The sequence below is a fragment of the Protopterus annectens genome, chromosome 1.part0 (genome assembly GCF_019279795.1).
Source record: "Protopterus annectens isolate FY-2018-M chromosome 1.part0, PAN1.0, whole genome shotgun sequence".
Taxonomy (NCBI): Eukaryota; Metazoa; Chordata; order Ceratodontiformes; family Protopteridae; genus Protopterus; species Protopterus annectens.
The window spans coordinates 89494813-89521993 of record NC_056725.1 but is presented as its reverse complement, the minus strand read 5'-3'; the positions used below and the strand labels follow the sequence as shown (position 1 = coordinate 89521993).

At 38.8% G+C, this 27181-nt stretch overlaps 1 protein-coding gene across 2 annotated transcripts in view; it reads left to right on the top strand.

Annotated features, from left to right (window-relative positions):
* Positions 1 to 27181, top strand: part of PPP1R37 (protein phosphatase 1 regulatory subunit 37) — a 1521445-nt gene that overhangs the window by 1284890 nt on the left and 209374 nt on the right. For both annotated transcript variants that reach the window (XM_044086439.1, XM_044086507.1), the window contains exon 11: positions 22173 to 23121. In XM_044086439.1, coding sequence (XP_043942374.1) covers positions 22173 to 23121 — 949 coding nt within the window. The remainder of the gene's footprint in view (positions 1 to 22172; positions 23122 to 27181) is intronic.

Genomic DNA, 27181 nt, shown 5'->3' with positions numbered 1-27181 from the left:
GTCAGAAAAAGTAAATAATTGTATTTCTTGTGGAAAGCAAATACCTCATAAGGACTTTCATTCTTACTGTATTCCTTGCCTAGGCCCTGATCACAATGTTTCTGGTTGTCGGTTTTGTGCTAGATTTACCAAACGCACTATTAAGCGTCGGTATGATTTTAAACTATTTTGTACGCCGGTTTAATTATCCAGAAATGTCATCGGATAGCCATCCGACTACCGGAGTTCACAAAAAACGCAAAGGAAAGGAGAGAGATAGACAATTGAGGCCCAAAACCGACGACAAAGCTTCTTCTAAGCCAGTCCCCGGTTCGCCGGTTCTCAGTGAGATGCTTTCACAGCCCCTGATGCCTGCTACTTTAGAGTCGCAGGCCGCTATCGACTCCCACGTGGAATCGGCCATGCCGCTGGAAACTCAAGGTATTGGAGCCTCGGATACTATTCCTTCAGATTGGTCCGTAGCCACTGAGCAGGCAGCGGCTTCTGAGTGTGTATTCAGACCTAAACATCTTTACATTAAACCAACCTCAGCTTCAAAGGCAAAGACTAAAGCACCTTCTAAAGCAAAGAAACAAGCTCAAGAGCCACGTGGAAAGGTCTCTATGCACAAAAAACAGATGCTCAAAATGGCCGAAGACTTAATTACCTTGATCAGGGGTTCCCATCCCCCTCCTGATAAGAGGCCTAGGCAAGAGACTGACTATGAATCTTCTGATCAGGTTTCTGTTTCTTCTGATTCCTCTTCTGATCAGGAATATTCTCTTCCCCCCTATGAGGATTCTGATGCTGAAGAATCTATACCTTCAGCCTCTCCTCCAGAGGACTATTCTTTAGGGGAAACCTTGCATACCATGAGGGAGCATTTCCACTGGGAGAGCCAAGATTTTTCAGAATCTAAGAAGAGGTTTAGGGATTTCCTTTTACTACCTCAACACAGGCCACTAGCCATTCCACCTGTGTTAGATATTGTAGATGTGTTTTTGGAGTCTAGTCTTACACCTGACTCCTTACCTCCAGCTCCTGTTAAGCCTAACAGATATTACAGGGTTCCTGACTCTCATAAATTCCTCTTTAAAAACCCTGCTGCTGACCCAGAAACTATTTCACAGGGTCTCAAAGGAGTTGAGGCTTCCGCTGCAAAAATACCCTACCCCCTCTGACAGAGATTCTAGAGCACTGGATAGATGGGGAAAAAAGGTTTACACGTCTGCTACCTTGCCTATAAGGGCCTTAAACTGTCAGTTTCATATGCTCAGATATCAGCAACATGTCATGGCATTGCATAAACAGAAAATGTTATTAAACTCTGAATGTGCAGAAAACAAGGAAATGCAGGATTTATTGCATGCAGCTGACAAGTTGGAAAGCGTACTTTGCAATGTGGTTTTGATTCTTTGGAGGCCTCCTGCAGGGCCGCTGTTACGGGTTCTGTAATTAGGAGGCATGCTTGGTTAAAGGAACAAAATCTGCCTGATCGTGTCAAAGTTAAATTATTAGATGCACCTTTACAGCATGATGCTTTTTTGGTGTTAAGGCAGAGGAGGTGTTAAAGAAAATAGAGGACAAAGCTAAATCTATGCAAACTGTCAAAGATTTTTTACAAGTACAGCCACCTAGGTTTAGTAGACACTGGCCTACAAAGAATTGGTCCTTTCCTGTGTCAGACAAACCTCAAAGGGGCAGATCAGATGCCCTAGAGGCAGATCCCAGGTGCAAGGTTCCCACAGGTCAAAGCAATGGGGTGCTTCTACCTCCAAAGTTGGAGAAGACAAATCACAACCATACAGAAACAGTCCCAATGACTTCCCCTTGCCTGCACCAAGCACTTATCTCCTGGCAGCACCCTTAAGGGGAAAATTAGCACTTTTTTTCTCAAAATTGGCATATTATAACCCAGGACAAGTGGGATGTCCTTCAAGGATGCATCTGCAGTCCTTACAAATGGGTTGTCCTGTCATCAGGCAGCCCTTCAGTCGGCCGGATTCCAAAGTCTGGGTCTGGCCTCGGCTGGTGTCGCACTTCACCCGACGTCATAGCTGCAGTTCTTCGGGTATAAAAGCATCAGCCGATGCCATTTTCCTCAGTCTTTCTTGCCGCGTGGCGCCCGAAGCAGAAGCTGTTCGCAAGTGCCGGTCGGTCAGATCCAGAGATTACTACTACCGAATACTACTTCGAAGACTTCTAAAAAGCTAAGTACCCCGTTGGGGACTCTTTCTTGCCTCAGCCGATGTCAGAAAAAGTGAATAACTGTTTAACTTGTGGGAAACAAATACCTCATAAAGATTTCCACTCTTACTGCTTACCTTGTTTAGACTCAGACCACGACGTAGCAGCTTGTTTAGCCTGTGCTTCTTTCAACCGACGAACGCTTAGGCGTCGGTCGGAGTTTGCTGAACAGTTTTTCGGCTCAGATTTTGCGTACATAATGCCGTCGGATCCTCCGACTACTCAAATTGTTAAGCGCAAAGAAAGGACCGACACTCGCGGTCCGGTTTCGGCGAAACCACGGTTAAGCAAACCGAGTGTCTCGTTACGGCGAAACCGAGCAAACGGTTCAATCTTCAGCCGAATCCATGACTACTACCGAGGCCCCTCTACCTAGTTGAATCGGCCTCTGAAGTTTTACCTACTACTGTGGTTTCACAAGATTTATCTGACACCATCCCTTTGGATGTTTCTACCCCAGCACGTGGTGCTGCTAGGCCTTCTGCAGCCATGTCTATAAAGGCCTTTGCCAGGGCTAAAGCAGCCAAAACTTCTAAGTCTGTGCCTGTTAAGCCCCCCTCTCACAGGCCCAGTTCCAGTTCCCAAATGCTTACTCTGGCAGAGGATCTCATCTCTTTAATAAGGGGATCCCAATCTCACCCAGACAGGGCCTCTCAACCTCCAGAAAAGAGACCTAGAGTAGAGCCCCCTGAGCCAGTGTCCTCTGATGATTCTTCTAATGATACAGACAATTCAGACCATCCAGAGGCTCCTTTTTCTACTTATGAAGATTCCGATGCTGAAGAATCGATTCCTTCAGCTTCTTCACCAGAGGAGTTTTCTTTTGGGGAAACTTTACATGCCATGAGAGAGCAATTCCAATGGCAGGGGCAAGATTTCTCAGATTCAAGGAAAAGGCTTAGGACCTTTTTACACTTACCGCAACATAGGCCTTTAGCTATACCTCCAGTTCTTCCTGTTGTGGATGATGCATTTAATGATGCTTGCACTGCTCCTGATACTTTACCTCCAGCCCCTGCTAAGCCAGATAGGTTCTACAGGGTCCCGGACACTCATCACCATTTATACAAGGCTCCTTTCGCAGATCCTGAGACTATCTCCCAGGGGCCTAAGGCAGTAGCTTCAACCTCAGCTAAAAACCCTCTCCCTTCTGAAAGGGAATCCAGGTCCTTAGAGAGATGGGGTAAAAAAGTATACACCTCTGCTACTCTCTCAGCTAGAGCATTGAACTGTCAGTTCCATATGATCCAATACCAAGAGTTTATGCTTGATCAGTTAACTAAGAAACTGTCCTCGGATGATTCTTTAGATAAGAAATATGTTCTAGAAATGGTGAATAACATTCAGCAGGTTAGTAACCATTCCTTAAAATGTGGCTATGATGCACTGGAGGCTTCATTTAGATCAGCCATGACCGGCACAGTTATAAGAAGACATGCATGGTTGAAAGAACAAGTCCTGCCGGATCATGTTAAAGCAAAGCTATTAGATGCTCCTATGGATAAGGTCAGTTTATTTGGTTCTCCTGCCCAACAGGTACTGAAGAAAATGGAAGAGAAGGCAAAATCTGTACAAACAGTAAAAGATTTCTTACAGGTTCAGCCCCCAAGGTTTAGCAGGAACTGGCCTTCCAAAAATTGGTCCTTTCCAGATTCCTGGTTTCTATTCCAGGAATAGGCGTACAAGAGGCAGAAATCAATCCAGAGGAGGTGCCTACAGGGGACGCCAGTGGCAAGGTAACAACCAACGAGGCACAGACACAACCACTGCCACTGCAACAGGACAATCACAGTGACTTGGCTTTGACACCGCCTACCAGGGAACAAATAGCAGCACCCTTAGGCGGAAAGTTAGCATTATTTTCAAAAAACTGGCACTGTATCACAAGAGACAAGTGGATTTTACAAACTATAGACCAAGGCTACAGGTTTCATTTCCACACTTTACCGGAAAAGAGGAATGCCAAACCTACCACCAAATCAAAAGACAGAAGCTCTAAAACAAATAGCTCAATTAGCAAGGATGAGAGCTGTGGAAAGGGTACCATCTATGGAACAAGGCAAGGATTTTACTCCAGACTCTTCCTGGTACCAAGAAAAGAGAAAAATTGGAGGCCTATTCTCGACCTGTCCGCTTTAAACACATACATCATTGTTCCAAAATTCAAAATGCTGACCCTACAGCAACTTCTTCCCATGCTGGGCAAGGAGTTTTGGCTGGTAACTCTAGATCTCAAGGAGGCATACCTGCACGTCCCCATACGACCACATTGCAGAAGATACCTCAGATTTCTTGCAGGATCAGAGCATTATCAATTCTCAGCATTGCCCTTTGGCTTATCTACTGCGCCCAGAGTGTTCACGAAATGCCTGGCATCAGTAATCGCTCACTGCAGGCTTCAGGGAATCCAAATTTATCCATACCTGGACGACTGCCTAATACAAGCGGACAACAAAAACAAGCTAACAGAAGACTTACAAAGAGTCATTTGCTTACTACAGGCCCTGGGATACACAGTCAATATAAAAAAGTCAAGACTGATACCATCCCAAACAATAACCTTCTTAGGTGCAGAATTGGACACAGTAAAACAGATGGCATTCCTAACTGCAGAAAAACAAAAACAACTTCCTGTCTATTTTTTGGCATTAACAAAGCAGAACAAACTAACAGCAAGGAAAGTACTGCAGGCCTTGGGCTTCATGGCATCCTGCATAATCCTGGTCCCCCATGCCAGACTACATATGAGAAAACTACAGTGGTACCTAAAGAATTTATGGTCTCAACACAGGCACAGCTTAGAAACCGAAATACCACTAATTCCATGCCTGAAACAAGAGTTCCTGTGGTGGGCTCGGGCATGCCAGTCAAACCCAGGTTTGCCCTTCCACAGCATTCAACCAAGCCAAACCATCACAACGGACGCCTCAGACCTCGGTTGGGGGGCCCACATGCTGGACAAGTGCATACAAGGTTTATGGACTCCAGAGCAGCTGCATCTGCACATAAATCAAAAAGAAATGCTGGCAGTACAACTAGCAATACAGAATTTCAGACCATTCCTCCAAGAAGGCCAGTTGATGATAAGGACAGACAACACCACAGTCATGTGGTACATCAACAAACAGGGAGGCACTCATTCATACCCTCTCTGCCGAATGGCCCTAAACCTATGGAATATGGCTCTGAGTTACAACATTCAGTTACAAGCAATTTTATGGGAAAAGAAAACATCCTAGCAGACATTTTAAGCAGAACTACCTCTGATGCTCACGAATGGATGCTACACCCGGACATTTTCAAGGCCATCACAAAGAAATGGGGACTGCCACAAATAGACCTATTTGCATCCCCACTCAATCACCAGCTCAAGAAATTCTGCACAAGGACATACCACCCACTTGCTTGGAAGATGGACTCTCTATCCTTCAGTTGGAAAGGCCTGACAGCATATGCATTCCCACCTCTCCCTTTGATGCACAAGGTGCTATTGAAAATCAAAGAGGAACGTCCAAGGATAATTCTGATAGCTCCAGACTGGCCAAGACAACATTGGTACCCATTACTGTGGAGCATGTCTCGGAGGAGAATGTGGACACTACCCCTGATTCCCTTGATGTTAACCCAGAACGACTACAACATCCTGCATCCAAACCTGAAAACTCTGCAACTGACTGCCTGGAACATTACATAAGAGCAACTAACCCAGATTTATCCCAAAGGGTTAAAGACATTATACTTGAGGCCCGCAGACCTTCAACAAGAAGGAACTATGCAGGAAAATGGAAGAGGTTTCTCATTTGGAGTGCCGACAGGGGCAAAGATGTGTCAAAGGTAGACATTGCCAACATCCTGGAGTATTTGGCAGAGCTTTTCCATACAGGCCTGTCCTATTCCTCCATCAAAATACATGCATCAGCTATTTCTGCAGAATACAGCTTCGATCCACCTGTCTTTTCGCATCCTCTACTCGGGCAGTTTCTGAGAGGAATTAAGAATGTAAACCTCCTAGGAAACCACCATTACCAGCATGGGACTTGAACTTTGTACTAGAAAAATTGACACTTCCCCCTTTCGAACCAGCAGCAACAGCAGATCTTCAACACCTATCCTGGAAAACTGCTTTCCTGCTGGCAATTACCTCAGCAAGAAGGGTTTCAGAACTACAGGCTTTAATGGCAGTACAACCCTTCCTAATCTTCCATCAAGATAAAGTGTCCATGAGAACTAATCCTACATTTATGCCTAAGGTGGTATCCAGAGTGTCTTTAAACCAGGCAATCCACCTACCTACCTTCTTTCCCAATCCACAGAACAGGGGGGAAAGACTGCTGCATACATTGGATGTACATAGACAGTTACGCTACTACCTGGACAGAACCAAGGGTAATAGAAAATCTGACCAGCTTCTGGTAGCATATGCAACAGGAAGGGAAGGAAAAGCAATTTCCAAACAGACAATCTTCAAGTGGATAGGAAATTGCATTAGATTCTGTTACTCCTACCATGGAAAGGAAATTCCACAGAACATAAGACCTCACTCTACAAGGGCTACAGCCACTACCACAGCTTTCTTACGAGGAGTGGCTACCAAGGACATTATAGAGGCTGCTACTTGGACCTCCGTGCATACATTTGCCAAGCATTATAACTTACCTTTATACTCTAGATCCCGAGCAGGGTTTGCCACTGCTGTTTTGCAAGGGATCCTAACTACACCATAATTTCTTCTTCCTCCTCCCCTAGTTTAGCTATGGTATTCTATCCATTTGTAAGGACTGCAGATGTATCCTTGAAGGACATAGTACAGTTTTGTTTTGTACCTACCATAAATGTAGATGTCCGAACAGGATAGCATCTGCAGTCAGGATTACCCACCCTCCTTCCCCTCTGTGGTACTCCTAGGGTATTTGCCCACCTAATAGCTAGCTGGGGGGGATCTCTTATGGTGTATTTGTTTGTATATATGTACATACATGATTATTTTGTGTGTTTGCCTTCTACTATTTGGAAACATTGGCATTTATCCAAAAATTTAGCTTTCCAAGAGGGCAGCTGGCATCTGGGGCAAGAAACACTGAGGAAAATGGCGTCGGCTGATGCTTTTATACCCGAAGAACTGCAGCTATGACGTCGGGTGAAGTGCGACACCAGCCGAGGCCAGACCCAGACTTTGGAATCCGGCCGACCGAAGGGCTGCCTGACGACAGGACAACCCATTTGTAAGGACTGCAGATGCTATCCTGTTCGGACATCTACATTTATGGTAGGTACAAAACTGTACTTTCTAAATATAGTGTCACAAGAGTACAAGGTCCATTTCCATACCCTGCTGGCCAGATCTGCCAAAAAATCAATGGGCAGAGGCACAAAAACAAGTTTCATCCCTCATGGACATGGGGGCCATTCAACAAATACCACAGCAAGAGCAGGGACAAGGATTTTACTCAAGGCTGTTCTTGGTACCCAGAAAGGACAAGGCCTGGAGACCAATACTGGACCTATCTATTCTGAACACATTCCTGGATATACCAAAATTCAAGATGATGACTTTGCAGCAGCTTCTGCCCATGCTGGGCAAGAACGCTTGGCTGGTGACTCTAGACCTAAAAGAGGCATACCTGCATGTCCCAATCAGACAGTTATGCAGAAGATGCCTCAGATTCAAGGCTGGCTCAATGCATTACCAATTCTCTGCACTGCCCTTTGGCTTATCTACTGCTCCCAGGGTCTTTACAGAGTGCCTGGCACCAGTAATTGCATTCTGCAGACAAAGAGGAATACAAATATATCCTTACTTGGACGACTGTCTAATTCAAGCAGAGAACAAGGACATTCTTCTACAGCATCTGGCGTTTGTGAAAAGACTTCTAACATGCCTAGGGTACACAGTCAACTCAAAGAAATCAAAACTGGTACCCTCTCAAGAGATAATATTCCTGGGTGCAAGCTTAAATACAATTGCCCAGATGGCTTATCTCATGCCAGACAAACAAAGGCAACTGACTACCTATTTCAAAATGTTGGCAACAAAGGCCCAGTTATCTGCAAGAAAATTTCTGCAGGCTTTGGGCTTCATGGCATCCTGCATCCTACTAATTCCATATGTAAGACTGCATATGAGGAAACTTCAATGGTACCTAAAAAGTGTTTGGACTCAACATTGCCACGACATGGAAACAATGATTACTCTCATTCCCTGCCTACAACAGGAGTTTCGATGGTGGGCAAAGGCTTGTCACCAAAACAAGGGACAGCCATTCACATTACCCCCATCCAGGCAGACACTAACAACAGATGCATCAGGTTATGCATGGGGGGCCCACATGGCAGGAAGATGCATTCAGGGCACTTGGTCCTCAAACCAAATGCATCTACATATCAATCAAAAAGAGATGCTAGCTGTTCAGAATGCCCTGACAGCCTTCAAGGACCTACTTCATCCGGAACAGCTACTGATAAAGACAGACAACACCACGGTCATGTGGTTTATAAACAAGCAGGGAGGCACACATTCTTACCCCCTTTGCAGACTAGCCACAACTTTGTGGGACACAGCATTAACTTACCAAGTACATCTGCAGGCACAATTCCTGCCAGGAAGGAAAAATACTCTGGCAGCCGAACTAAGCAGAAACCTTATGGATCCCCACGAGTGGCAGCTGGATCCACAAGTTTTCAGCATGATAACAAGAAAATGGGGATGCCCGGACATAGATCTGTTTGCCTCCCCTCACAACTACCAACTAAAAAGATTCTGCACAAGGACTTATCACAGACAAGCATGGAAAGTGGACTCCCTGTCTTTCAGCTGGAAAAACCTATCAGTATATGCTTTTCCCCCAGTGCCTCTCCTCCCCAAGGTACTCCTAAAGGTCAGACAGGAGAAGCCAAAAATGATACTGATTGCCCCAGACTGGCCCCGCCAGTACTAGGTTCCGGTCCTAAAGAACTTGTCTCAATGCCCAGCTTGGACCTTACCTCAAATACCTCATCTACTGTCCCAGCAAAACAGTCAGATCCTGCACAGCCAACTCAGGACTTTAAACTTGGCAGCATGGTGGATAATGTAGGCATACAAAACACACCTCTCTGTAAAGCTGTGATGGATGTAATTTTGGAGGCCAGAAGGCCTAGTACTAGAAAATCTTATGCTGGAAAATGGAAGGGATTCTGTGCTTGGAACCAGGCACAAGGAACTGATACAGCTGTGCCAAATATTCCTCAGATTTTGCAATACTTAACTGAGATGCTGAACAAAGGCCTATCTTTTTCGTCTATTAAAATTCATGCCTCTGCCATTTCGGCTCACTACAATACAGAGCCACCAATCTTTTCTCATCCCTTATTAAAACAGTACCTCAAAGGAGCCAAAAATGTAAGACCTCCAAGGAGATCACCAGTGCCTGTATGAGACCTCAACTATGTCTTGGAAAAACTCACCCTGCCTCCTTTTGAGCCAGCTGCTACTGCTGATATAAAGTTTTTATCTTGGGAAAACAGCTCTGCTCCTAGCAATAACTTCTGCAAGACGAGTTTCAGAGCTACAGGCACTCATGGCTGTGGAACCTTTTATCATTTTTTATCCAGACAGGGTCTCTCTGAGGACAAACCCAACATTTATGCCTAAGGTGGTGTCCATTGTGGCTCTTAACCAAACTATTCATCTGCCAAATTTTTATCCAAATCCACAGAACAAAGGGGAGAAAATTCTGCATTCTTTGGACGTGCACAGACAGCTTAGATTCTACTTGGACAGAACCAAAGTTTTCAGAAAGACAGAGCAATTACTAGTGGCATATGCTGCAGTATCACAAGGAAAGGGTATCTCAAAGCAAACTATTTCAAAGTGGATAGGCCACTGCATTCGTTTCTGATACTTACACCATGGCAAGCCAGTGCCTAAGGGTATTAGGCCTCATTCAACCAGAGCTGCAGCCACTTCAGCAGCCTTTCTCAGGGAAGTACCAACCAAGGACATTTTAGAGGCTGCTACTTGGAGTATAGTGCACACCTTTACAAAGCACCATCATCTGCCACTTTACTCTAAATCCAGGGCAGGCTTTGCCACTGCAGTTCTGCAGGGCCTCGTAGCCGCTCCTAATGCTGTTTAGCTCCAGCCTCCCATCCGTAGCTTTGGCACTCTACCCAAATGTAATGACTGCAACAGTGAAACCCGAAGAACATAGTACAGTTGTGTACACTTACCATAAATGTAGATGTTCGAGTGTATTCACTGTTGCAGTCCAGGTTACCCACCCGCCATCCCCCTTTTCTTCTGATGGAACCTATCTTTCCTTCTCTGATTTATACAACCTATGTGGTGTATTTGCTTGTAGATCAATGTAAAGTTTATATTGGTGCATGTATTTGTATATATATAAATTTTGGCTACCCTTTTAGAGGGCACCTGACATCTAGGGCAAGAAAAACTAAAGAAAATGGCGTCTGCCGCATCTTTTATACCCCTGATGAGCTGACATCAGGGAAGGGGCGACAGCAGCCAACGCAGGACCCAGGACTTTGGAATTCAGGCCGACTGAGAGCAACCTGCCAGCAGGATTACCCCAAATGTAATGACTGCAACAGTGATGACACTCTAACATCTACATTTATGGTAAGTGTACACAACTGTACTTTACCCTCCCTCCAGCCCCCTGACTTCTTTTGGCTATACCTCTATGCTCCCTTAGCATGCTTAAAAGCTTTTTGGTGTATTTGCTTTTTTGTTGGAGGTATAACCTTGTGTGTGTATGCATATATATATATATATATATATATATATATATATATATATATATATATATATATATAAATAAATGTATTTAGCACCTGACATCTGGGGCAAGAAAAACTAATGTAATGGCGTCGGCTGCATGCTTTATACCCTTGACTACCTGACGAAACAGAAGATGAGACAGCAACCGATGCAGGATCCAAGACTTTGATAATCAGGCCGACTGAGGGCTACTGCAAGCAGATAACCCAAATGTGATGACTGCAACAGTGAATACACTCGAACATCTACATTTATGATAGGTGTACACAACTGTACTTTGGTTATTCATAGTCAGCCATGTTGGAATGTCCATTAAGTGGGACTGTACCTAAAAGAGGCACTACAGTGGCAACATGTGCTTTAACCATTGTGCTGAAGAGTTGGAATGAGAAGTGCAGGCCATCTGTAGAATAACAAGCATGAACCATCAATTATCCCACCCCTTGCTGACACATACTGGATTCTCCTTGAATAATACAAATTAATTAGCTAATTGTAAAAGCTTATTCTTTTTTTATCTGAATGGAGGAATAATTCTTGGAGAAGGTAATATTCTACTCAGGACCAGTGTCTTGCCTGTATTTGGCATATGCATAGTGAGAGCTAAGATGTGTATCTGTCTATATGTCTGTCAGGGTTGAGTGCATCAAGTCATTCACGCACAGAGACTGCCACAAAGTCATATTCATATTTGCCCAGTGTAAGGGACTGAAGAACCCTTGTAACCTAATGGATCCTGGTGCCAGTGAGATGACTGACTTGTCACCCTGTCCTTGTCCAGCCTCATAAGCATGGAGTCAGTGTGGCTGACAGTGGAGTCACTTATTTGTAGGTCATTTCTGCTTATTCTTGTGGTTTTAATGCTACTAGATGGTTTACAGTACACAGCCTGGTAACTCCTTACTATGTGTAAGGATGGTGGTGTCATGTCTTTAGATCTCTGCTGATGCTTCATCATCCTGATTTTTGGAGGCAACTTTTTTGACAAAATCCTCGTATGTTGGTTTGGTGTGTTTATGCAGAAATGTTTTAATTTATTTATTTCAGGAAGGTATTTTAGTTAAGGACAGGTGATCTGTCACCTTATGTAGCTGCTACATGATTTTGTCTTGTGAATATATAAATGTTTGTCTTCTGGCATATGAATTTCCTGCAAATTTCCAGAGTTGTGATTTTTGAAAGGAAGAAGCCAACCAAGGGTCTATCAAGGAAGACTCTCTTCAAAGATCACCTAATACAGTAAGATTTTTTTTCTGTGAATTATGTTGCATATAACTCTAATCAGTTTCTTTTTTCTTATTACAGAACAGCCCCTCCCCATTACCAAATTTCTTTTAAATTTTATCAAGTGTTACTTAAATATTTTTTTCCAAATATTTTATTAAATTTTCCATGAAAAAATAAGAGAAAACAAATGACAAAAGTATTCTCATTCTAAGACAAAATATTAATTAATAAAGTGAAAACTGTTTACAGTATGTACATAGGCCTGAAGTAGAACTGTAGAGCACAGGTAAAATAAGTTATTTTAGTGTATGTATCAATTGGGCGGCCGCGGTGGTGCAGTAGTTAGCGATGCTGCCTCACAGCAAGGGGCTCTCCCGTTCAATCCTCGGCTGGGGTGCCTTTTGTGTGGAGTCTGCATGTTCTCCCTGTGGTCACATGGTTTCCTCCGGGTGCTCCGGTTTCCTCCCACATCCCAAAGACATGCTGTAGGTGGATTGGACACTCTAAATTGGCCCTAGGTGTGAGTGCATGCGCCTTCTGTGGAAGGTTGGGCGCCGGGCTGGCAACTTTACACCGTAAAACTCCACTGCCAGTCATGAGTGGACAGGTGATCCGCTGTGGCGACCCCTAACCGGGAAAAGCCGAAAGAAGAAGTGTATGTATCAGTTCAGAAAGAGTTATGCTCCATTTGTAGAGTCTCAATAAGTGATAAAGCTTTTGTCCAAGGATTATTAACAGATGTTTTTGGATAGATTCTAAGTTCTTTGGTCTTAGTTTCTTTGATTGACTGGTCTTTCACTAAAGACAAAAATCTTCAATAGTAGACGAGCAATTAGTTTTCCATCTTCTGGTGTTGTATTTTCTGGTGATAGGAATACTGACCACAGTAAATATGAATTATTCTTATTCAAATAGTAATCTTCATTTACATTGAAAAGAACTACTGATTTGGACAATGAAAAGGAATCCGTGAATAATGCTTTGAGAAAATTATCTATGCTAGTCCAATAACCCTTTAATTTATGGCAGTCATAAAAATTATGTACCCAGTCAGCTTTAGTATGCTCAGTGCATCTCCAGCAAGATGTGTTGGAGTCTTATTTGTTGTCAGAAATGCCCCATAAAGATATTTCCAGGTGAAAATACTCCAGTAATGAGACCATGAAGTATGCTTGATGGATAAGAACATTTTTTGTTTTTCTTCATGTGAGAAATTAAAAGAACAGCCTTTGAATATGAAATTGCAATATTTTTGATTTATGCTAGTCTTATAAACAATTAACATGTTATATAGTTTTGATTATCTCTGGTAAAGCAATTGTATAAAATTTCACACATGAGAATTATCATCTTTGGTCTTTCCTGATAAGATGAATTTTTAAGCAATATGCATAAATCTTGAGAATAATTTAAGATGCTTTGTAGAATTAACCAGTTTTGAGAAAGCAAATCATGCTCTTTTATGAGAGATTTGAGAGTCTAAAACTTTAGCATCATTTATGCATTGATTCCAGCATATAGAGTTATTAGATTCTCGGCTATCTAGAACATTGAGATGTATTTTATCAGGAAAGTTTCTTGTAATTGTAAAGGGGGTTAATAGTTCAAACCAAGTCTTAACATATGCATTAGAGTTAACAAATTTTCTAAAGAAATTAAAATAGTGATTTAATGACCTTCGTTATGTGGGCTTAGCAATATTGTGTTGGGTAATGTAATATAAGAAATACTAGAGTTTATTAGAATGATTATTTAGTGGAAGTTTAGCTAAGGAGGCATTTTCATTAATTTGTCAGGTAAGGTGTAGCAGTTTCCAGCTAGTGTGATAATTTGGATTAATCCAGTTTAGAAAAACCTTAAATATGTGTGCATTAATATACGTTTCAGTGTCCGGGAACTTGAGTCCTTCTTACTCCCAAGATTTAATTTGATGTAGAAAAGCAATTCTGTTTCTTTTGGGGAACCAAAGGAATTTCATTAGTAATTTATTTTTATCTTTAATGTATTGATTTTTATAGGAAAAGTTAATAACTAGAGCTTTGTGGAGTATTTTTGGTAAAAAAGTATAATTTTTATTAATTGTAACCTGTCTTCAAGGGTGATTATAGTTTTATTCCAGTTAATTGTGTGCTTGCTTATTAAGTTTATAATATTTTTATAATTATATTCAATTTTCTCTATGGAAATATGTAGTGTTATTCCTAGATAATCAAGAGAATCTGAAATTGCACCATTAATGTGGTGATTATCTAATTGTACATTTCCCTTCTTATTTAAAAGCATATGTTTAGATTTTGATCTGTTAAAATGTAGACCCGAGATCTTCTGGAAATGGTCACCGCAGAATCTAATTCTTATAAGACTGACTGTGAATGAATTAACATGAGCAAGATATCATCTGCATAAAGCATTATCTTGGAATTATACTGATTGTAAGTATTTATACGTATGATTTTTGGATTGTCACGAATAAGGGCAACAAATATTTTGATGGCTAATGCAAATAAAATAAAGGATAAGGGACATCCCTGCTTTAGTACCTTTGGTTATTTGAATAGCTTCAGACATAAAGAGGCCTAATTTAACACAAGCTACATTGTTTTGGTATATATTTTTTATTAGAGAAATGAAAGAAGAGGGAAAGTTAAAATAATGTAACACTTCAAACATATATTCCCAGTTAATGGAATCAAAGCCTTTTCTATCTCTAAACTAATCACTAGTGCTTCTTCATTTTTTCTTGTTCAAATATTCAGTAAGTATTAAAATCCTTTTGGTGTTATCATATGTATGTTTTTCATGTTTGAAGTCTGATTAATCATCATTTATTATTTGCATTAGTGGGACCTTTAATCTATCTGCAAAGATGGACATAAAGATTTTATAATAGTGATGTGAGTATATAAGAACTACAAAATTGAGGGTCTTTGTTGGCTTTTATAATAGGTGAACTCAAAGAATATCTCCATGAAGGTGGTTATAATACCATGTGATTGAACGTCTAGTAAAGTTTTATGAAAGAAGGACAATACAGATGTGGGAAACAATTTATGTACTTCATTGACTAAACCATCCATCCCGGGGGCTTTATTAGGCTTAATTTTTTTTTTTAATGTTTTGTTTAATCTCCTCTAGTGAGATTTGTGCTTCAAGAACTATATCTGGTTTCTCAGGGAACCTTAGCTGATTAAGTGAAAGGATATCTAATTGTATGCATTCATTAATTGAATGATTGGAACCAAAGTGTTTGGAATAATAAAACTTGAAGGCATCTAAGATATCTCCTAAGTCAGAAGCAGTTTTATTACAGCCTTCACGTAGTAGTTTAGTTATATTATTTGAATTAGAATGTATCATGGCTCTCACTGACAGATTGTGCGTATGGTTGGGAGATGATGCATAAGAATTTATTTTTAGTCTTTCCAATGCCAAGTTATTTATATTAATGGGATAGGATATCTGAATATTGCTTATTAAGCTCCTCAGTTATTTTCTCTCATCGGGGGTAAGTTGAGATAGATCAGATTTAATGTTTAAGAGTTGAGATTGAATATTTTGCAAGCCCAAGTCCCATTTTTTTATTTGTTTTTGAACCATGCTATTATTTTACCATAAAGATAAGGCTTTTAATGCATCCCATACCATGATTATGTTAGATTCTGGGGCAAGGTTAGTCTCTAAAATAATTTGTATCCCTGACCATGAACCAGGGCTTAAAGTCCTTCATATTTGTTACATAGGCTGGGATTCTGGTTATAGGAAGAAGTCTTTTGTAATTAACACAAATTCTAGAGAGAGAGTATCATGATCTGTGATCGGGCATGGAAGAATTGCAGAGTTGGAAACGTTTAGCCTTAGGTCATTAGAAACTAAACTTCTGTCAGTTGTAGTCTGAGTTGTAAATCTATAGTCAGTATGAGAATATTTTAGAGAGGTGGGAAGTCTTGCAATAGGTAAAAGCCTCAATTAGTAGTGTCAGTACAGTCTAATATACAGTTAGTCACCACCTATAATGAGTTTACCCTTGTGTACATTAGTAATGTGATTAAGATGTTTTTTAGCACTTTTTGCTCCCAGTCCAGGGATCCAGTAGATATTGACTAGGGTCTAGATTCTGTTGATACATTTTAGAGCGAGTATGGTTAAAAGCCCTTTCGGAGGAGGCGGGCACTTTTTCTCCCTAAAGTCATTACCCCTCTCTTTTTAGTCTTATGTGGGCCGTGAGCAAGGGTGATATAGTTACTGGGCATCCCGATTTCCTTTTCAGAAAGCTTAAAACGTGTTTCTTGCAGAAAAAACTAGCTGGGCTTTATTAATATTTAGACATTTTAGTAGGTTTGATCTCTTAATGTTTAAAGATATTAGAGATAGGGTCATTGAGATTCAAGTAAGAAAAAAGCAGAGTAAAATGTGTGTAGCTATTATTATAATCAAAAAACTCTTTCTCGTGGCTATAGAAATTAACTTGATTATGAGTTTTTACCAATGTAACAAAAAACTTTTGAAATTATGGAAGTATGTAATATAACATCAGGCCTATAAGAAAAGAAAATTGATAAATGTATTTAACAAATCATAAAAATTGAATTCACTGTACACAAACATGGAATTCGAAGAATTCCTTGTCTGTTGGAAAGACAAAGTTCCATCAGACTACTCTCAAGAATTTCCTAATCATGCCAAGAAGCTCTACTACGTCTTATAAAGGAGATAATTGTGTAAATAAAATATTCTAAAGGAGCTGATTTTAGAATTAGAAGTGAAATGAACAATCTCTGAAGTCGTTTCATCCACTATTTAGTTTTAAAAAATACTTCTATTAAAACTAATTTGATATAAGTTGCTACATTTAAATAACTGGATTCTATATTAATAGTATGAATTCCATCCTTAAATGGTAAATAGGAAATTATATGCATTTTACAACAAGATGCAAGTAAGATATGACACTATAACATTAAATCCATATAGTATAAGACAATTATAACAAACAGTCTTGTAGAAGTTGTTCCTAATTTCCTTTAATCGTTCACTAGAATGATTCAAGTATAAGAATACAAAAAAAATAGTAGTAATAATACAAAGTTAAGAAACTGGTGAACATAAACAAGAAAATCCAACAACTCTCACCACTTCACTGTAAAGTAATTTGATTTACAAAAACAGAATTTTATAGAAAACTGTAATTATTTGTATTCAGTATATGGCTAATAAGTAAAATGTAAAGCCCTACTTAACAACAAGGTAATGATGAAGGCTGCTTTAACTGTCAACAGTGGGATAGGGATTATAGGAATATAATAGTAATAGAGAGAGTGCACATCAGATTAAAATTACTTCAGAAATGAGAAGCAACCACTTCAAATGAAAATAAATATTCATTAACAACTGTTATTATATGCTGCTAATACACTGTTATTAAATCACTTTGCATATGAGACATATTAGCTAGTATAACTAACAGGTACACAATATTCAGATATGATGTATAAATAATCTTATTCTACCAAAAGACTTGAATTACTGCCTGTTTCAGCAGATTATCATTACAGTATGTCTCATTTCATTGTGATTTATAAAAGCAAATAAGTATAAACATCTTGCATCTTAAGTCTATGACAGAGCATATTAGTATTATGTGCTCCTGCCTATAGCTGTGCTTTCACTAATTAAAGATCCCTGCAGTTACAAAGCTAAAACAGTATTATTCAAAACTGAAATACTCCAAATTGCTGCAGTTACACTTTTAACATAGTTCTAATGAATAGTCTGTAGCAGCCGCAATCATTAGTTAGTGAAATCTAGAATTATAATTTAAAAAATGAAGAGATGTATAAATGTAGTAAAATAAAACAAACATGCATGAATAACTAATACATATATTAATTCATCATTGTTAATAAAGTCTAAGACATTGCTGACATGTCTGAACAATGATGTTATTCATCTCGTCTATTAAAGCCATGTCATGGTTAATTGTGCAGATATAAATGTGCTGCATTAATATGAATGTTATCACTGCTGACATTGCTGTAGAATCAAAATCCGTGACAGCTTACTGCAATATTAAAAACATCTAAAATAATTGTAGCCCAGTGATTCAACTTTCCTTTTTTCTAAGTAATCATCTGTTAATATTATTAAAACTCTGTAGAATTTGCTGACAAGCACAGCAGACTAAAAAAGGTGAAGAGAAGTGCAACTTTAAAAATTTCCCCTTAACTTCCTGTTAACAGTATGAGGGGCAGGTCTAAGACTTACATTACAGGGATGATAATTTGAGGTGAAAACGACTCAAGGCTTATATTTTAGGTAAGCTAAGCTTCATTCTGGTTAAAAAAAAAAAAGCATTCTAATAAGCAAGTTGAAGTAAAAAACGTTGAATAAAGCTTTAAAAATGTTCCAAAAAGGTCATCGCAATCATCCACTGCCATTTTCAAGTGAAAAAATGGTCATGAATATAAAACACTGTTACTAGTTACAGAAAATGTATTTTAAAGGGAGGGAAAAGATCTGTTAATAAAGTTTTAAGTCTAAAACTAAACAAATATAATGTTTTAAGTATATGAAAACAATTTATAAAGGAGTAGTACATTTTAAATGTTAATTATTCACTCTAAAAGCACAGACAGTTAATGCCATCTACTAAAGATGAAAGTGTAAACCCAGTGCTGACAAGCCTTTAAATCAACACAGAAAAGATAAAAAAAAAAAAAAAATTCATTTACCTGTTATACTTGATGAATGGTTGATTTAGTGAAGAAGTTTGGGAGTTGTTATATTTTTTTAAGCAGTGGAAGTTGCTGAAACATTCATTAACGTTAAACTGTGAAATTAGAGTGAGAGAAGAAATATTGCATGCATAAGATATACGTTATTTAAGCAGTAACCGACGACGTGGTGTGGTATATTGAAGATTTACCCACAGTTGGTGTGGTTTAATCATGAGGGCGAAGCCCGAGTGATTAAACAAATCTAACCATGGGTAAATCTTCAATATACTACAACCATGGAGTCGGTTATTGCTATTATACAATAACATTATTTAAGAAAAAAAATACTTTTCTCAAATAATGTCTTTGTATAACAGTGGATTACTGTTCCTCCGCCCGTTGTGGTGTACGGATTCTGCTTTTTGATGCACTGCTCATGCGTATGGAACTTGCGTTCCCACGCATACCCAGTACATCAAGGCTTTGAAACGAAAGCAACGGAGAAAAGAAAGTCTCCGTTGCTCAGTTTTCTCTCTCTCTCTCTCTCTCCCTTTTTTTTTTATATTGTACAAAAAAAAAAAGATTTGGGGGCAGTTTATACCAATGGAAAAAAGTCCGGGCAACCAGACCTTTTTCTGTTGGTATATTGTGGGATTTACAACGGGCATGCTGGTTGGGCTGGCCAATCAGCATGCATGTTTTAGAATATTAATAGGGAGGAATTGTATAATTAGCTATAAATGCTTTGAGAGATTTTGTAGCAGTGGGGGAGGGGGTGGTGTCAGTTTTCTGTTTCTTCTTTTTCATCTCTGTCCAGTTATTCTTTTCTGATGTTGTTTTAAGTGTGGCGATGTCCAATCCATATCTTCAGGAATAGGGATAATGTCATAGTTTATAAAAGGAGAGACTTCATCCAATTTGTTAAAAGTTCTTACTTCATTAGAGAGGTGTACTTTAATCTGAGCTGGATAGATAATTTGTGCTTTTATGTTGTTTTGTTTAAGTAGTTTGAAAAGGGGCCAGCATTTCTTTCTTATATCCAAAGCTCGTGCAGAGTAGTCATTATCAAATCTTATTTGACACTGTTTAAACTTTAATGGTGTTTTCCTCCAGGCTGTTTGGTTTCCCAGTGGCTGTGTTAGCCCTTTCTATGCCATAGGAATGTCCTTCCTGAAGGTCTAAAATTTCAGGAACTCATTTGCTTAGGAAAGAAACCATGTCATCTCCCTCAGATTTCTCAGGAAGCCCAACAATTCTGACATTACACCTTCTTTTCCTATTCTCCAGGTTATCCAGTTTATTTTGTAACCATGCATTTTGTTTTAAAAGAAACTCAGTTTGGAGTTCTTCTTCCTTTAGCCTGCCATCGATGTCTAATAATGCAGTTTCCATACCAGCATTTTTGGTTTGGTGCTGCTGTAGTGATTCCTTAAAAACTTCTGTTTGATTAAGACAGTTCTCCTTTAGGTTTTCTAAGTTTAGTTGGAAAGCATCCATTTTTAGAGAGTTCTTGCAGGATGGATGTCATCAACTGCATATCCTTTCTCAAGGCAGTGTCAAAGTGAGATTGTTTAGATGTGCTCATTTCTGTGATGAAAAGTCTCCAGTAGATTTGACAGGAATATTTCAAAAACAGTACACCAAAATTGAGATAATCTTGGAGAGGGATGTTATGATTAGATTTTTGTAAAGATCAACTCCAGAAACTTAGGTATTTTCCTGTGTAAACATTTGATTTTGAAGAGCTCTGAAAAGCTGCTAACAGTTGGCCATCTTGGTTCCACACCCTCCACACACAAACATTGCGTTGTGTTGTCAGGTGTAGTTATTTGGAGTAGTGTATTTAACTTGATAATAAAATTTGGTTTGTTTTCTATTAGCAATGTTTGTATTATTTACTACATTTTTAAGCTGATTGTTTTGTATTCTTTACATTTTGCCAAACTGATTAATTTGAAGCACACTGACTGACTTTGAAGATTATGGCGTGAGCTTTTTATCAAGTGATGCTTGTTGACTGAAGAAAAATATTTTTTTAATTATCTTTTGTTTAGTATTATCAAAACATTTCACCTGACAGGTGTTTAGTTCTCCACACTTCATCAAAACCAGAAGTGTGTTTGCTTTTCAGTGTGGTATCTGTGCATATCCTGTGCTTATCAAAAGGCATTTTATAATTGGCTCCATGATTTCATAAGGTTACCTGCCATGTGTGTCCATGCTTCTTTCTACTGTGGAAATGACAGGAGTAGGTGCCAGCTGCTTGAGGAACTGAAGTGGTGCCCACAGTGGATTTGCTTTTGTCAACCCTTAGGAAACCTATTCTGCCATCTCCAACCACTGTCTGCATCTGTGCACTGTTGTAATTTCAGGCTATGTTGTGACCAGAGCTGGTCAGTAGTCCCCTGTCAGTAAACCAGAAGGTTGCATTGTCTCTTAACTCAGTCCTGAGGTTGCTGTCATTCATTAATTTTATTGCTGACATAAAACCTGACTGTAATGTTTGGGTAAAATATGCTCATATGTAGTGGCATTACATTTAGTCACATTTTAAAGAATTAAGTGATGTTATTTAATTGGGTGGTGCTGTAATAGCAGTTTAGACCTTTGTTAAAAAAAATGGACTGCACATGCACATTTAGCAATCAGATTTTAAAAATGGGTAAGCCAAGTTTTAGTTACAAAGATGTTAAGTCTGACCATAATCTGTGTATTGTGAAAAAATGTCAAAATGATGTACTTGTTCCCGAGAGATAAATCAGCAATGTTTTAACAACTCATAATTCTCCCCAGTCTTTATTGAGGCAGGCATGTAATATAATGTAGTTATGTGCCTTTAATCTAAATACCTGATCCAGGTAGAGAAAGCATGGAAGTGTTTCATCAAGAGTAAATAAAGTAAACAAATCTGATAGTATGAGCCAAGTGAAATCTGTTTCATGGTGTTTAGTTTTATATACATTACTCAGGGTTGTCTTTCATATGGTTTTTAATGGACGTTTGAGCCCAGTTGTCCGTGAGTCTCAGTTTTAAAATAGAGTTGGACAATATTTGCTTAATTCTTGTCAGAAATCTCTGTGCAGTAACACAAAAGCAGAATCTGATGGAGTTGTACTTTGCTTCAGTGCATTCTTCTGTAAAAGCATGACCACAACAAAAAATGCATAAGAAGCTTCAAGTATTTGGTTTGCTGGAATATGACTGACATTTTTGTCCTTCTTTTAAAGGTGAAAAGTTTTATTGAAACTCAGAAGGCTCTTCTGACTGAAATTCAGAATGGCTGCAAACGAAACTTTATTCAGGCTAAGGAGAAAGAGGAACAGGAACAACAAATGCAGCATTCAGCTTCCATGCCTGAAATCACAGTTGAAAAGGCAGAGGAGGTCAGGGAACTGGAAAAGCTACAGAATCCTGATGAAGCTGAGGTGGCACTTGAAGAAGGAGAATCCATTCAGGTGTCTGCGGTAGTATGTGATGGAACTGTGAAGGAGGGAAATGTGACTGCTGTGGACTCTGACACAGATGACGAAGATGAGGAACATTCAGAGACTGTAAATTCATGTGAATTGGCACACAAAGATGCAAATGATTCCAGGGAAAATGATAAGCATTTACCAGTACCTCAAGAATGCACACAGGACAGTCCTGAGGTATCCTGTGTGTCATGTAACTTAAACTCACAGACTGAAAAAATGGGGAATGAAAAATGTGAAACTGAAACAAGCAGGACAGCTTCAGCACAGCAGTCTGCTTCCTCACCAAAAAATGAGCAAAAATTATCTATTTCTAGTCCTGGGAGAGGGAGCAAAATTTTTGTAGTAACTCGAGTTGAGAGTCCACCACAACAGATTGTGGGTGTAAATCATGGGCAGCAGGTGAGTATGCCACATTCAGTTCAGTCGCAGGACCTTGCTAGCAACCGTCCAGTATCAACAGCACCATTTCCGAGTTTGGAGTCACAGACTAAAACTACTGTTTCAGCACCAGTGCTGGACAGTTATAATGGAGTTCCATTAGACAGCACTGACACTCTTTCTGAGAGGAAAGCGTCTGATGACTGTGACTATATTGTGGAAATGAACTTGCCAAATGGACTAAAACCAGAGTTGGTGTATTCACTGCCTGGCACAGCTGGAAGCTATGTGGAGAAAGCCGCAACTTGTGCTGTAGAGCATGGTATGTTAAGTCTTACAAATTGCTTTATGTAAGTGAATTCTGGCTGGAGCTTATTGATTTATGTGATGCTATGAAAGGCTGAATCTGTTGTTTCCTGTTAATTTAATAAAGATTTTTTATCACTTATGTCATAGGCGCAATCATACATTTATATAAATGAAAACAAACCATATTGACATAAGCTTAGTTGCAAGCATTTTACATCGCAAACCATATTTACATAATTTCAGTTGCAAACGTTTAACATCACCTGTAATCTACTCAGTCATTCTCAAACGTTACATAGCTTATTCAAGTTCTGCCTTTTTTTTAAAACCTCATTCCTCCCCTGTATGTATTGTTCCCACCATTCCATTTTTTCCTGTGTAAATTGCACCTACCCTTTACAAAATATCCCAATTCCAGATGTTTTATCTCTGTTATTGTATTCACTATTTTTAGCAGAGTTGATTTAGACTTTGATTTCCATTTTCTAGTAATTGCTTTTTTGGCAGCCACCATAATTAGACTCAGGAAGGCCTTACTATGCCTAATGAATTCCGATTCTGTATCATAGCTCAGAAATGACATTTCCCTAGTTACACAAGTTTGCTCGCCAAGTGTCTCTGATAGAGTTGCAAGGAATCTTTAAAGTCTGTCAACTCATTGCACTCCCAGAAAATATGTTCCCAATTACCTCTTTCTTCCCCATCACACCTCCAACATTTGTTGTCTACCTGAGGAAAAATTCTGTGGAGTCTAGTTGGGGTATAAAAATATCTGTTAACATTTCCAAGCAAAAATCCAAAATTTTCTAGATTTTGTTGCATATTTCGGAGACAAACCTACATCACCCCATTGTTTCTTTATGAATTGTTTATCCAGTCTCTCTCTTCCCAATCCTTTCTAACCTCCTCTGATTGATTCTTGTAGATGTCCATCTATTCAATGTTGCAGTATTTACATGTGGGAAGTTCTCCACCCATACGACCCGACGTCCGACCAGCATGCAACAGCTTTTAGCTACTGCAAGGTACGTGGGACGTCGCATGTATGAGCTGATAACGTCAAGAAATATGTCCAAAAGCATCCAAGATGAAAGTAGGAACTCGACAGCAAAAGTTAGTCTGTTTATTCAAATAAACCAGATGTAAAGTAAAGAAAAATCCACATAAACGCTCTTAACAAACAAATTGCGTTTTCGTCTTTACCAAGAATGACTTCATCAGATAGTAAGTAGTCCAATCAATTAATTAGGTCATTAAATAGTAAGACATTTTCAAACAATACCCTATCAGTCAAAAAGCATCAATAGGTAACCAATCACAATGCTGCCACTCATAAATATTAAAATACATGAGTATAATCAGATTTAATAATATCCATTTGTAAATCAATATACTTTATATTATTAAATTACTAAAATAAATATATTAAAATATTTCATAGATTTTAAAGCTGATATATACTTCCTTCCTGTAAATTTTATTTAATATAAAATCTCATTTAAAAACACATAAAATGAATGAATTCTTCGCTTGACACTCATGTTGCTAAAAAGTAGTTAGGAAAACCTTCTATATCGCCTGGTAATAGAGTGTTTAAACTATTACTAGTTGTGGTCATTTCTTCAAGTAAGCAAACACTGCCATCTATTGACCATTATGGATATTACAAACTGAGAATAATTTATTAGATATCTGCAGCTCTCAATTTTAGTACTGGGGTTATGGAAATGCTATCATTTAATCCAGGTTTTTTTGTGGCATTGAGTTGGATTTGCCACCATAACTCCCTATACCCCACCCATTCCTCCCATAAACCTCCTCTTAAATCTTTTTTCACTTGTTCAATAACAAAAAAATTGAATTTTCCCCTTTCACATTCTTTTGTGTGCCTGTATAATGCATCGGTGTCCTTAGCCTTAGAAATTTCTTAAATGTGTTCATATATTCTTCTCCTCAGGACTCGTTCGGTCTTCCCTACATAAAATGAACTACATTTGTTGCATAAGACTATATATATTACTCCTTTTGTCTCACAATTGTGGTAACCATTACTTTTTATGGTTTTACCTCTACTAGGGATAGTTATTTCACTGGCGTTGATCATGTATTCACATTGGTTACAGTGACCACACTTGAAACTCCCTTTTCTTTTTTGCCCATCTATCCCATAACCAATGTTAGTATGTTTGCTGTGAGATTCTAAAATGCTTTTGATGTTCCTAGAATTTCTGTATACTATTTTGGGTACCAACTTATTTATACTAACTATATCAGATAAACCAGAAAATTTGGCCCATTCATTTCGAAATATCTCACTTAATCTAGTGTTGGACATATTATATTCCATGGTTAAAGCCTGTTCATATTTAGTTTCAATTCCAATGTCAGAAGTGATGTTATTTGTGATGGCATTGACAGATTTTTGACCTTTTATCGGCTGAAATTTGGTATCTCTACCTAATTCCACCTCTGTTCTATATTTCATCACAAATTCTTTAGGATATCCCCTTTCCTCAAACATTTTGCCAAGTAGGTTACATTCTGTAATGAAATCTTCACTAGCGCTGGTCATTCTGCTACCCCTCACAAATTGCCCCTTGACAATATTTTTCTTACAATGTGGGGGGTGTGCGCTAGTGAAGTGGAGAAAAGAGTTGCAAAACGTTTCTTTCCTAAAGATTTTGGTTTCAAAATCCTGTTCCGTCTTGTATACCTCAATGTCCAGGTATTGTAACTTCTCTCTTGAAATGGTATATGTGAAATTCAGAAATTTGGTAGAATTGTTTATATATTCAAAAAATTCATTAAATCTGTCTATTCCTGCTATCCAAAAAATAACTATGTCGTCCAAAAAACGACGATATAGTGTCCAACATTCCTTGTATTTAGAATTTATTATAAAGTCTTCCTCCCATTTGGCTAAAACTATGTCGGCATATGTGGGCGCACAAGCTGCGCCCATTGCTATGCCTTGAACTTGTTGGTAATATTCGCCATGAAATGTAAAGAAATTATATTTCAAAACCATGTCCACCAAGCCAGTTATTATATTTTTTTCTGAGTGTGTCAATTTTATATCCCTATAAACCATTTCCTCAAACATGATTAAACCTTCCTTATGTGGTATACATGTAAAAAGATCGACCACGTCTATAGTAATGAATATTAAATCTTCATTAAATAAGTCTGGACCAATACATCAGCTTTAAAATCTATGAAATATTTTAATATATTTATTTTAGTAATTTAATAATATAAAGTATATTGATTTACAAATGGATATTATTAAATCTGATTATACTCATGTATTTTAATATTTATGAGTGGCAGCATTGTGATTGGTTACCTATTGATGCTTTTTGACTGATAGGGTATTGTTTGAAAATGTCTTACTATTTAATGACTTAATTAATTGATTGGACTACTATCTGATGAAGTCATTCTTGGTAAAGACGAAAACGCAATTTGTTTGTTAAGAGCGTTTATGTGGATTTTTCTTTACTTTACATCTGGTTTATTTGAATAAACAGACTAACTTTTGCTGTCGAGTTCCTACTTTCATCTTGGATGCTTTTGGACATATTTCTTGGTTCGTTTTGGATTGTTTTGGACTTTTATCAGCTGATAACGTCAGCCATAAAAGTATGTCTGTGCACACAATCCTCAGAACTTTTCTGCCTCCATTCTGAATGCTTGACTCATATGTCAGTTGGTTGATTTCATTAGTTTCTGCCAGCTTTCAGATAAGTGCGCCACTGGGGATTTATTTCTTTGCTACTGCCTTTTGCTCTTAGTTCATGTCAGCCAGGAAGGGCAAGTGTAGGTGTGAAAGGCAGATTCCACTTAAAGATAGCAGCGATCTTTATCTTTTCTGCTTATGCCCCAATCACGACCACCATTCTTGTTCCAATTTTCAAGCCTTTGTTCCTAAAACTTTGCGTAGATGACTTTAGGCTTTAAATCTCTATTTAGAGAATCAACTACTTAAATGTCTGGCTAAGAACGTTATGGAGGGTTCCGAGGGTCCTTCGGCTGAGCCAGTCTTGAAGAGGAAGGTTAGCAAACCTAAGCCT